This window comes from Thunnus maccoyii, chromosome 6, assembly GCF_910596095.1.
Source record: "Thunnus maccoyii chromosome 6, fThuMac1.1, whole genome shotgun sequence".
Taxonomy (NCBI): domain Eukaryota; kingdom Metazoa; phylum Chordata; class Actinopteri; order Scombriformes; family Scombridae; genus Thunnus; species Thunnus maccoyii.
In genome coordinates, this window is record NC_056538.1 from 13,989,956 (window position 1) to 14,003,288 (window position 13,333).

Here is a 13,333-nt window from a genome sequence, read left to right on the forward strand (position 1 = left end):
GCACAGACACGTGCGACATGACCTAGTGACCTGTTTGATGTTGTCATGACTGCGTATGGCAACAGAGCCGTGATCTCTAATCAATCTAGGATCTAATAAAATTTATTCAGTTCTCCGTGCATTGATGTGTTAATTATGCTCAGCACACCAGTTCACAAACCTGTCCACTTCAGCCTTATAGCTGCTAATGTTAGAGTTGCTTGTGAGTAAGCTGAGAATAACAGTGTCATCTAAAAATTTCACAACAACAAAGTGATTAGGTTGGGAGCTGACACAATCATTCATATACGGAGTAAAACAAAAGGGTGAACTGATGCGTCCTTGAGGAGACCCCGTGTTGGTTCCTGCTGTATCGGAGAGTGTTGAATTAATTTTCACTTCACCTTCAACTGAACTAAGCAAAATGTGTGGATGAATAGTGTTAAAAGCAGAACTAAAGTCAATAAAAAGCAGTCTGGCATATGCAACAGGACTCTCCAAGTGCTACAAAACAAGATGCATTATTGTAGAAATGACTTCATTTTTGCTGCGATTTCTTCTGTAAGCAAATTGGTACTGATCTAGGAATGGCTCCACCTCCCTGCGTAGTTCACCTGTCGTGATCCTTACTAAGGATTTCATGACATTGGAAGTTAAAGCCACTGACCTATAATCATTATTTTCCTGGGACAAGACTTTTTTGGGAACTGGAATGTGTGTGTATATATGGAGAGCTGAAAGAGTCGCCACCAGGCCGGTGTAAGTTTCTCAGCGAATGTCTTTAAAAGAAATGCAGACATGCCATCCGGCCCCGTCGCTTTGTTAGTATGTATAGTTTTAAGAAGCTTGGCAACAGTACATGGATCTATAAAAAATCTGTCTTCACAAACATCACACATTATTTCATCTGAAACTACAACTACCACCACCCAAAGAGGAGGAATGTGACTCTAATTTACAGATTGTGTCTTCATACCTGACTTGCTAACGTTACCTGCTGGTTAGGCTACATGCAGGAATCAGCTGGTTTAGTTTGCAGGTGGAGGGAGAAGAGAAGATGGAGCTGATGGCTGAGTAACTAAAGTATGATGATGAGTAATAAAGTAATGTAATTAATATGTAATGTGTTTATATTTCCCAAGTGATTACATCTTTCAAGTAACACAGGTAGTTACTGGGAGAAGTTAATGTTTGTCATGACAGGTGTATTCAATCTAATGTCGCATTAACTGTTTGTGGCCATTTTTTGTTGTTGCAGTTTTTCAGTAATGTAGCTAGGCAGCCAGTAGCTAGTCATGTGGGAAGGTGACATCTTACTGGGGGTAAAAGCTGTTAATGAGCACAACGAGACCTATTTAAATCGCAGAACAAATCAGAGATGTGTGAGTTATCAGAGGAGGTTAATTAGGAAAGGGGGCCCCACAGCAAAATATCACAAAAGGCATCGAAAATGCTGAAGGCAGCCCCGACATGTACATGTGTATCTGCAGCATATGAACACACACACATAACAGTGCCAGCGTGTACTCATACACACAGTTATATAGCGTTTAGACACATATACACACAAAACACCCATCATAATTTACTAAACACACACACACCTCCTTCCTGCCACATACTGTACGCTCATTATGCCGGCAACAACAACACCAAGACTAATCATTAAAAGCGACAGTGCAATGATGGTGTCAGAGCAGAGGGTTATTACAGAGGTGAATTACTGCTGAGTAAGAGCTGCTCTGCCCTTTTTTACTTTATGCTGTGAATGGTGACACAACTCACTTCCATTCAGTTCCATTAAAGATATAAATAGCAATGAGGGCAGACAAAAAGCAATAAAAAAACACCTAAACCAAACCACAGGGAGAAATGTAATGACTTCTTTTCTATCCAGGACAGAGGAGGGAAGTTTCACCAGCAGACTCAAGGAAAATAAAAGAGCCAATGACACGGAGATAAGAGCCTCTGTTCATGATGAGTGGCGGCGATGAGAAAAGAAATATGGGCTGGAGATATGTGAGCCGTCAGGAGTGCTTGAGAAATGCTCAACAGCAGCGACTGATTAGACTGTATTCAAAGAAACAGGAATTAAAAAGAAAATAAAAAATCAAAGAAGCAGGGATGAAACAGCCCTCCACTACACATCCAGTATTTAAATATGAGAGCTTATACAAGTCAGGTTAGGACTTTTGTATGGAACAGGGTAACAGATTTATAATGAAATCTGCAAAGACACTATTGCTTTACCTGTTCTTGTTTTGTGACATGGGAGGTTTTTTTTTTAATTTCTTAAATTGTTATGATGTGTTTTTGGATTCCAGGATTGTATTGTTTAATTTTTATGTTGAATGTCTTGAGTTTCTTTATGTTTTTGTCTTTTAACATCTTGGGACCATGTTGGAAACAAGTGTTTTCACTTTAACATGCCATCCTGTGGATTTTTGTTTTTTATGTGTCTGTTTAATTCATAAATTAAATCAATCAATCAATCAAACATGACTGTAGTCAGACAGATTTTCTCTTTTTTATATTGTTGCTGGGAGGTAGAAAGGTAAAAAAGAGTAAAGTTGAAAAAGAATCCTGAACTTTTCTGCAACCAGTTTGCTTGTGTTGTAGCGGTTCTAGGCAGGGACCAGTACCCCTGTAGCAACTAGCGTGGACCCCCCTGTGGCCCCCCTAAAATGCAGTATTATCCCCATTTTTCTTTTTTCTGGGTTGTAATATCGGTAAATTGTCAGTCAGTGTGTGGTTAAAACACAACATAGCAGCCTTACTGATGTCTTACCAAAAGGAATAAAGTGACCTTTGCATCCGGTCACTGTCATGTTACTGTGAAACTGTAAATGGAATTTGCTAGAAAAGAAACTCTGAAGTGAAATGTACAGTACACAAAAGTACTAAGTTAGCAGAGTAAGGCGGGTCTTTGCAGAATGCGGGTGGTAAAAAAAATAAGGCCACACTAACACGGGCTGTGTTTGAAATCACATACTAACATACTGCCTACTACTGTTCACACTGAAGTATACTCAAGCAAGACAGTCAAGTGACTGAACCACATCAATCACAACATTACCGGTCAAAGCTACCGTTGAATGAAAATTGTTTATCACAAATTAAAAACCTCTTCCACTCAACGTGGAATACTACAGAGACATGAGAGACAAGAGCTGATCACAGATCAGTTCATCAGATCATTTTCTCCACATTATGACGACATGTTGACCGGCAGATTATCTCAGGAGTCGAGCTGCTAGCGGCTGAGATGACCAGCCGGTCTCATCTGGCCAGCAGTTCCTCACATCTCTGAAAACGTTGCAGCAAATTTCCAAACAGGTGTTATTTGGATAATCTGACCACATATTCAGAATCTACATGGTTACTTTCTCATCTGAAAAAATATTAAAACTGAATAAAGTGACATATTAATAGCTTTTAATCTGGCTCCAAATCTCCACCATTGCATAGTCTGAAGAGATGCAATTCATTTTGGGACGGTCCAGTATGTCCGGTAAGCTCATGCTGCGTACTCAGAAGTTCTTGCTAATCTAATATACATTTGGGCATACACAAAATTCACATACTATGCAGTTGGAACACGCAATATACTCAATTTGATGTCATACTTTGTACAGTCCGTTAGTATGAGATTCTGAACACAGCCATGCTGATGTGAAGCCTGTATAATGTTCATCACTTTCACCGTCAGCTAAGAAGTTAACATACTACATACAAGGAATTGTCTGGGGACCGTGATTGTCTGTACAAATTTTTCACATCAATCTATCCACGGGTTACATCTCAATTCCCTTATTTGATCTTTGCTCGCACCTCAATCCTCGCTTGACCCAGAAGTTGTTCTGGTCCTCCATCACGAAGGCCGTCCCAAAGCGCTTATTTCTGCTCTGAGGAGCAAGGAGAGATCTCTAAGGAGCCATAAGCGAGGATACATAAGAGCAGACTTTGTGGAAGTCTTTTACCAACACGCCCTCTTATTGGAAAGCAGTTATTGATCGGACTGATCTGATACATCACAATATCACTGCAGTTTCATACTGGAGTGGAGACAGATAACAGATTAAACTCAAGTGTATCACTCTCAAGTCTTATATTTACGTGTTTTCTGATTCATCATCTATTTAAAAATAGTAAATCTGTGTCAGTTGACGGTCTGATCAACAAAAGAACTATAAACAACTTTCTTCATTTATTAGAAAGATTTTTCTTTTCATGATCTGTTATTTCCCCCATGAACTTTTATTATGGATCAAATTAAAGTCAGGGAGAGTCTGTCTGTCAGCAAGAAACACATTTTAAACACATTTATATCTTACATCATTTATCGTCATTTCCATTCAGTCCCATGTGATGCTGAAAAATTCCTGAGTGTCGGGTTTGATATGAGTTACATAATTTCCATTTTCCCTGAAACATTTAGCTCAATAGATCATTTCCAGTGTTGAAAAGACACCTTGGTCATATTCCAGGTTATTAAATAATGAATTCACAATCAGAATATCAATAAATAGAGACACAAATAATTAATAAATAACATAAACGCATTCATTCTGCCAGTAGAAATGGTTCATGTGGCTCTGAGCAGAACACAGTACACAGTATAAATACAGAATGCTGGTTTTTATTCATGTGCAGGTGTTTGTCAAACAGACGTTGCTTCACGTGACGCTTCAGAGGAAAGGACGTCTCATTTCTCTAAAAACATATTTCCTCGTTTCCTCTCTCCTGCATCTTTCCCTTGCGCCTCTCTTTGCATCTTTAGTGGGAGGAACTAAGATGCAAGGAAGATAAAGAGGCAAGTGAGGGAAAACTGGATGCAATTAAGGGAATTGAGATGCATCCCGATATTTGTTGAGATATTTCAGTCTGGACCAAAGTGGTGGACCAACCAGTTGGCCACCCCTGAAGCCACGCCGCTAGCACAAATAAATCAAATGAAAATAAATCCAATAAATGACCCATAACTGCCTGTAGAAATCGATATTTAGAGCGTTAAGTACTGGTGCTGAGTGGTGTCCACTGCACACCATCTCCTCTATCATCCATATGTATAAGGCCTCACTAAACCATCATGCCGCCACCTCCTCATGCACTCCCCACAGATCAAAAGGCCAGGTGATGTGTGATATGGAAATGACCAAAGTGATTGGCCATGAGCCCTCCTGTTCAAAGGCAGCACAATCCGCATCGTAACATCTAAGGACTTCAACATGAGTAGCAGTGATAGCTCAGTGATAATAGCTCAAAGCTGTCTCTTTTTTTTTTTTTTTGGCTGATGGGTAGCGGCGATATCACAGGTATCATCAGGGTTATAAGCAGCCTGTTACCAAAGTAACATCAGCTGCTTTCATCACACCATCTGTAATTGATTACATGAGAATGCATGTTTCTATTTGCAAATTATGCTTGGTTTGCTACAGGTTACCCTCTATTTTACAAGTTTACGGTAAAAACTGCAACAATTCACTTTAAAATTTTTGTAAAAAGTTTGACGTCTTTCTACTTTTGACACTTCATGAGCTTTTTCTTGCTCCACCCTCAGGCTAAAATCTCAGTTTTGCTCACAAGATATCTTTTTTAATCTAAAAGGCAGATTTTCCATGAAATTTGCTGAGCACATTCATGCTCCAGAGCAGATGAACAGTTTTGATTTTAATGCCCCCACATCCTTCCCTTCATCTCCACACTCATACAAAAAGTCTGTACAGTCTGAAATGCATTTATATTCAGAAACAGAAGAATGAGACCGAGAAAAGGAAGCATTAAAAACAAAGTAAGAACACAAAAAAAGAGAATAACTCTTAAAAATTAATTACAGATCCTTTCTGAGGTAGAATCTGTGGTGTCAGACACAATGTGATATCTTGACACAATGTGGTTCGTCGTCTAGTGTTGTACTCAATTTACTCTTATCTCTTGACTCTTTTCTTGATTGCAAAATCTGATTCACAGTTTGTTGAATAAGCGATTTTTAAGACCATGCTTAATCCTCGTAAAACTGGCCTTGAACTGGTCATCTCTCAGAGGAATTATGGGAATCCTGCAGAGGGTTTGACAGTTACAACAAAGATCAGATGACTTGTGTTTTTTATAATCAACTCTATAAAGATAATGATTTTCTGCTGTACATGCTGAAACTGGTCAAAACTATCTGTGATGACACAGTGAAATGGCAAATTAGAAGAAGGTTATTAATGATCTCTGGTCAACCAGAAGCCTTATTTACAGTGTTTGTGTTTTTCTTGTACACATTACAATTAACAAAGGTACGTTTTACCTTCATTCACAATCAATCCCTGCTACAATAATCAGCATTTCAACAAAGCATACTATAAATTATGTAATGCACAGAAGTGTCATTTTAACAGCAATGCCGTCTTCTTTTTAAAGATGAAACAATTAATCGATTAATCAATTAGTCCTTCGACAGAATGTTAATCTGCAAGAAACTTTAAATTCGAGCCATTAGTCAAACAAAAATCTCAAACTTTCTCTGGTTCCCGTGTGTCAAATGTGAGGGTTTGCTGCTTTTCTCTGTTTTATATCTTTTTGAATTTGAATATCTTTGAGTGTTGCACTGTTGGTCAGACAAAACAAGACATACGAAGACGTCAACGTGGGCTCTGCGATCACAGTTTTCTGACATATAAAATTATGAATCAGAAAAACGATCAATAAATTAATCAGTAATGAGAGTAAGCATTGCTTGCAGCCCTCCCTGATAACTACTAGCAACCTAAAGAGCTGAAATTGGCTTTTGGGGAGCACCAGCCCAGGACATATGGATGATCTTCTGAACAAACGACACAACTGACCGCTGCCTTCAACTGAAGTGCTTCAGCAAATAGAGCAATATAAAGAGGGCCAGACTCCATATATATATATATATATATATATATATATATATATATATATATATATATATATAATTTTTAATAGAAGCACATTCCTCATAGCTTCTATCTCTCCTCTGACTAACAAGCCAGGGATATCAAAGAGACCAAAGGCTGGTGATGAGCTTTGAACTCTGCTTAATTGGATGCAGCTCAGGCTGTATCTGTAGCAGCAGAGTGAATGGCCCTGGGAGACAAGAGCTGACCACCACACACACACACACACACACACACACACACACACACACACAAACTCTTTCTCGCAATAACGATGAAACAGCTTCAGGACTCGGCTTTGTTTGCTTTCACTGAGTCCTGTCAGGAATGCAACAACTTGTGCGTGGGAAGGTTGTCACATTCAGCCTAACAGGAAAAGAAAATACATTTTCTGTCATTACCAAACAAATGTCAGTTTCTACTCGACACTTATTCAAACTGGCTGGATTGCAAGTGAAAGGCTGTCGGGTGTGTATAGCGAGTCTCACGCTGCATTCTCATCTTAATATCTAATTAACATCTTCAGTCTGCTGCTGAGTCTTGTGAATATACAAATCTGCCAAGTGTGAGATCATTTAACTTGTTTCTGATGCAAGTCAAGTTATTTCAAGTGTTAGATTGAAGTGCAGCTTTCCTTGAGACTGCTGGAGTGGTGCATCTTATGTCAACATACTGTTACTTTAGCCAAATTTATAAAACATATGAAACCGCAACAGACGCAGATCTCTTCATCCACTAATAGTTTTTTCAACTTGCTTGAAATTAAATTGGATTTCAGAGTCAACATCTGTCTTCTCACGTACACAATAATCCTGCAGATGGTGACACCAAGCGGCAACTATCACAGTTTGAGGCCGAAACCAGTTCAAAAGTAAAGTGCAATGCCACCAACGGCCGCTAGATACTGGCTCCTAAAAATCCCTGGTGCCGACCATAAGCTGTAACTCTGCCTTCAAACCAGCTTCAATGCAAACCAACAGGTGATGTCACACCTTGTTACGTCCATCTTTATATACAGTCTATGGTTGGCACAGATACATATCACAAATATGGCAACACATATAAAGAAATAGTTTGGCATTTTGGGAAATACAGTTATTCACTTTCCTGGCGAGTGTTAGATGAGAGGCTCAACCACCACTGCATGTACGGTAAATATGAAGCTACAACCAACAGGCTGTCAGCTTAGCTACACAAACAAATGAGATATAATGTGCTAATTAGAGAGGTTTAGAAGTGCCTGACATGCCAGATGGTTTGTTACACAGAACCATCATAGAAGTCATAGTTGGAAACTGTTTAGAAAAGGGCAGGCACTGAAAACAAAAATACTTCACAGGTGATTGGATGAACCATCTGTCCATAACCGTCTTACCTTGCGAGGCAGCTGGATTCGTGAGATCACGTGAGAATCCTCCTAAAATGCTGATTGGTCTGAAACACTGATGGTTCTGACACAAGCGCATAACTTAAAGCCTGACAAGATGGATTCTCACGTGTTCTTGTGATGTCGTGATCCCACGAATCCAGCTGCCTCACAAGGTAAGAGCCAGGCTAGCTGTTTACCCCTGTTCCCAGTCTTTATGCTAAGCTAAGCTAAGTGGCTACTGGTTTCAACTACACATTTACTGTACAAACATACATGTGGTATCAATCCTGATCTAAGTCTCGGCAAGAGAGTATGAATATGTGTATTTCCAAAACTATTCCTTTAATATGTTCTTGCTCAGAGTCAGAAAGGGGAAAAATGAAAAAATCACAGTAAGAAACCTGATGAAGAAGACTTAAAGTGATGCTTATCAAACAGTGAAACTGGGGAACTTGTGAGTGAGAAAGCAGCCCTGGAGGCATTGAGAGAAGAAGGAGGGTGAACTCTCTCAGCTGAGATCTAAAAACCTTCATCATAAGGATCAAAAAGGTCCGTCACAGCTCTCACATGCTTCGTGCGAGCTTATTATAATGTGGCAGAACTATCGAAAATGACTGCTGCTCCACCTCAGAGATATCACCTCTTTAACCACCTCCAGTCCCATGTCCCCTCTCCAAATAAAAGCAGAATAAAAAATTTAGGCGAAGTCTGCAAATTCTGGCATGATCCACTGCTTTCATATTGCAGAATGGCTGAGTAACCCAGCAACAGCTCCCCAGACTTGTTTCGTGACGGATGGCTGTTTTGCGCTGCCACAGCCCTATTGTGTTGTAGAGCAAGTTACCAAATCCATCAGGGCACACAACAGGCCTTTCAATAATGAATAAGCTAGAAGCTGAGGAACTAATAACTTACAGAAAGGCCAGCGGCAGAGAATTCCAACAGGACAGCTTACAGGCTGTGACCCAGAAAAGGTGCAGGCCGATATTAAAACTTGCCGAGTTTAACAAGTGGAGTGGAGTGGATTGGTTTTCCCCTGCTGCCTGGTGCTGCGGTTTGCATTTGGCTGCTTTGAGTCCTACAGTATAAAACGCAGCCAGGATTAGCAATTTAGCTGGATTATTAAAAAAAACAAAGTTGTGAAATATCCTCTGAAATCAACAGGCATTACTGAGTTTTAATCCTACTATTCAAAAAAACTGTAATGCTGGAAGATATCTACTTGATTTGACTAATTTGGGCGACTGAAGCTTCATATTAGATTCAGATAAACTTTTAAATACATTTTTGCTCAGAAAGAGGCTTGTGGATTTTGGCCCCCATCACTTACATTGTAAGTGTATTATGAAGGGATCCTCTAATGGCCAGTATGAACAGGGGGGATGATTATGGCAAGCAGCACTTCATATCTGTCACAGAATTCAAGATAAAAGAACAGTGAAGGAGAGAGAATTAATTTACAACAGCATTTCTTCACTAAGCTGCACAAAACCAGGACTTTACTCTCTATAAGAAGACATCCATGGATGATCAGAGCACTCCATCCTTTTTCTCCTCCTCCCCTATCTCTTTCTTCGATCTCCTCTCTTTCTCCCTCGCTGGACCATCTGTGTTGTGACGCATGCAGAGGACAGGGGATGCAAACCAGCACTGTGCTCATCCAATCAGGTCATTTACCAAATCTCAATTGACTACTGCTCCAGTTTCCATGGAGAAGAAACAACCAGCGAGAGGGGAGCGAGGCAAAAAAAATCAATAATTCCTCTCTGGCTCGGCTCGGGGGCCGTGCCGGACCTGAGCTCTGGCGCATAAGAGGAATAAAGCTTGAGTGGATGCTGTTGTTCCAGGATTTCACATGCTCAAGAAGTGATGGAACATAAAAAAGATAACTGGAAAATTTCCACCTATGAATGTGTTGTCCATCCTCAGCTCAGGCTGTGTGACAACACTGTCCTCTGTGGTTTCTGTGGAGCAGAGCGCAGTGAAGCAGGCTGCAGAGGTAACAAACTGCAGCTTCCCCTGCTGCTTTCTATTCTGAGAGATGAAACCAGGACAGTCAAGGAGACGGTGATCAGCTCCTTGGCTAAAATGCTTCATTAAATAGTTTCAGCCCTGATGGCAGACTACCAGCAGGCTCACCTGTCTGCACCTTCCAGCCTCACATACACTCACACAAGCACACACACAGATAAGGAAACATGTACTGCATGCATATGCATGTGTAAACACTAAGGGGGGGGCAGAGATATGGCTGCCACCTGTTGGCGATTCTGCTAAAGTTCACCCAGTCACCTTGTCGCTTCCCTCCGTGATGCTGCAGCAGACTCATTTATCCTCTCCACTGCTGGCGGATGCTCTCTTTCACCCCAGCATGACTCAGAGGCCTGGCTTACCGCTACTGAAGCTCAGCCACAGTCCATTAATAATAAGCTCAGACGAATCTCATGCAGTCCAGAAAAAGAGCAGGTTTACACAGAGATCAATAAACTGCTAAATTAAAATAAAAGAGGGCTGTTTCACAGACTTTCAGTGTCCTTGACTATAAAGAAGCTTAAAAACAATTCAGTTGGAAGGAGAAGGGGAGTAGTTACAGTGTAGGTCAACATCAGGGACAGGGACATTTAAAAGAATGTGACAATGTGTGTAGGTGGATTAGCTCTATCAGACTTGACCCTCGTTGTCCTTTTTTCAGTACAGTATAAAGAAATCTGCTTGAAAACTTCCATCACATGAAAACATTATTGGTGAACCAAATCTAGATACAAAGAAGGCCGTGAGAAGTAGCTGAGAGCTCAGAAAAAGCTAGTAAGTGGACCTTAAGAGCTGAGATTCTTTTGTATCATTGCATAGGTGATGATTTAGAAATTGGATGCATAATATTAGAGGAAAAACTAATACTTCGATCATGTTATCTTTTAAATTCACAGACAGGTAGCATTGCTAAAGCATTAGCTGCACCCAGATGGACATAAATAACTTTGAGAATATGAGACATTGATGTTGTTGATCCTTCAGCAGAACAGTACTTATGTTATTCATGACTGTCCAGATGTTCTAGTTAATAAATGCAGTGTGGAGACTGCAGGTCCTTTGGCCTGATCGTCAGTATCCCAGATGTTAATACATTCTCCCGTACTTGAGTTTTTCTCTCAGTGTGCATACAAATCAGAGCACAGCACAGGAATACATTTAACATTTTACAGAATCCAATGCAGCTTTGCACTATTTCCAGGTTACACACATGAAACTAAATTTGGGAGTCGTTGGGTAAAAAAAAGGGTCCAAAATACCCAGGAACTCACACTGACACACACGCACACACACACCGACAGTTTTCGCTCGCATCTCAGCACCGCCACTCTTCCCTCCTGTTGCCACAGCAACGCAGCACTTGTCTCCGTGTCTCTGTGACAGCACATGCTCCCATTAAAAAAAGACATCCCTGAACAGCAAAGAGCGAGAACCGTCATCTACAGCACACATGCAAATCACAATACACACACACACACACACACACACACACACACACAGTGCCTGTTTATTACACACATTATCCAAGGTGGGTGCTTTGAGCAGAAACATTGTTCTAGCATGATGGGGAGCAGCAGCAGTATTTCATACAAATTAAAAAATGATAATGGATTCCGGTGACGCCAAGCTTCCTATGATTCCTATCAAAATAAAAGAAAACTCAACTCATTATTCTCTGCTTTATAAATAAACTCAGATAACAGAAGCCTGTGTTCTCTACATGATGCAGTTCTGTCTGATGAACCCAAAGAACAAAATTAACACACAAACACACGAACTCCCACATATATATAATACAGCTATTAACAGACTTGTTTTGGAACATCGGCTACTTTTAAGCCCATACTCCATGCAGTATCTGTTTCTGTGTTTGGAGGGTGCAATCCTCTCAAGCAAAAGCTGAGGAATAACATCACACACACACAGACTGCTCATTATTGATCCAGTGTTCATACAGGTTGGTGAGGATGAAAGAAACAGTGCTCTCACCTCGCAGTTGCGTCCGGTGAAGCCCTGGCTGCACGTGCAGGTGTACTCCCAGGTGTCCTCTGGCCTGCCAGCGGAGGGGAGGGCCAGGCAGAGCCCGCCGTTGAGGCAGGGTCGGCCTTCGCAGGGGTCCGGACGAGGTGTGGCCTGGGTCGGGGTGGGCTCGGCCGGAGCCGGGGTGTCCGGGGCCAGCTGGAACGGGGAAGGGACGGCCCCGACGCTGCTGCTGCTCAGGAGCAGGAGGAGGAGAAGCAGCGGGGATGTGAAGCTTTGTACAACACTGCACACACTCATCCTGATTCACTCTGGTTTCTATTCTTTCTTTCTTGTCTTTCCTCAGAGCTCACACAGCTGCTGTTGGTGCTGGCTGGGCTCAGCAGCAACTGAGAGGTGTGTGATCGACTGTGTGCGTGTGAGTGTGTGTGTGTAAGAAAGAGAGAGAGAGAGAGAGAGAGGAGGAGGAGGAGGCAGGCTGTTAGGATGTTGAGCCTCAGCTGTGCGCAGGCAGAATGACTGAGAGGCGACTGGCTGATGCTCTGGAGGCTGAGGGAGAGAAGGTAGGGATGTGGGAGGAGAACAGAGAAAGGGAGGGCTCTTTGCTGTCACTATGACGATGATAGCTGACGACACTCACACACACTCCACCCCCTTCATACACACTCCCTCTCCGAAACGTCTCTCTCTCTCACACACACACTGTGCAGAGTAACAAAGGAGCTGTGCACCCTCCTCATTTAGAGTCTCATCATCCATAACCTCTCCTTGGAGCCGGGCTTCCAAGGAAGGAAGGGAAAGGAAGGAGGAAGCTGCAGTCAGGGAAGACAGGAGGAGGAGGAGGAAGAGGAAGAGATGGGGTTGTGTTGGAGAAAATCCTCATCAGCTTGGCGTTAAGAATAGCTGCTTTCCAGTGATAACAGGCAGTGTTACCATAAGGGAGATGATGCTTTCAGACACCAGAAGCATCTCGCTGACAGAGTCCGACCGGCCAAGGTCAGCTTGGACGCTGAAGGTGGTTTACAGGCTCGAACAAAATTATTCTTAAAACAGTTCCAAAAAGCAG

At 41.6% G+C, this 13,333-nt stretch overlaps 1 protein-coding gene across 1 annotated transcript in view; it reads right to left on the bottom strand.

Moving 5' to 3' along the window:
• The window catches only part of dner (delta/notch-like EGF repeat containing), a 75,696-nt gene extending 62,908 nt beyond the window's left edge, over window positions 1-12,788 (bottom strand). Inside the window, exon 1 of the mRNA XM_042413561.1 lies at window positions 12,277-12,788. Coding sequence (XP_042269495.1) covers window positions 12,277-12,567 — 291 coding nt within the window. The 5' untranslated portion in view covers window positions 12,568-12,788. The remainder of the gene's footprint in view (window positions 1-12,276) is intronic.
• Window positions 12,789-13,333: the final 545 nt, after the last annotated feature.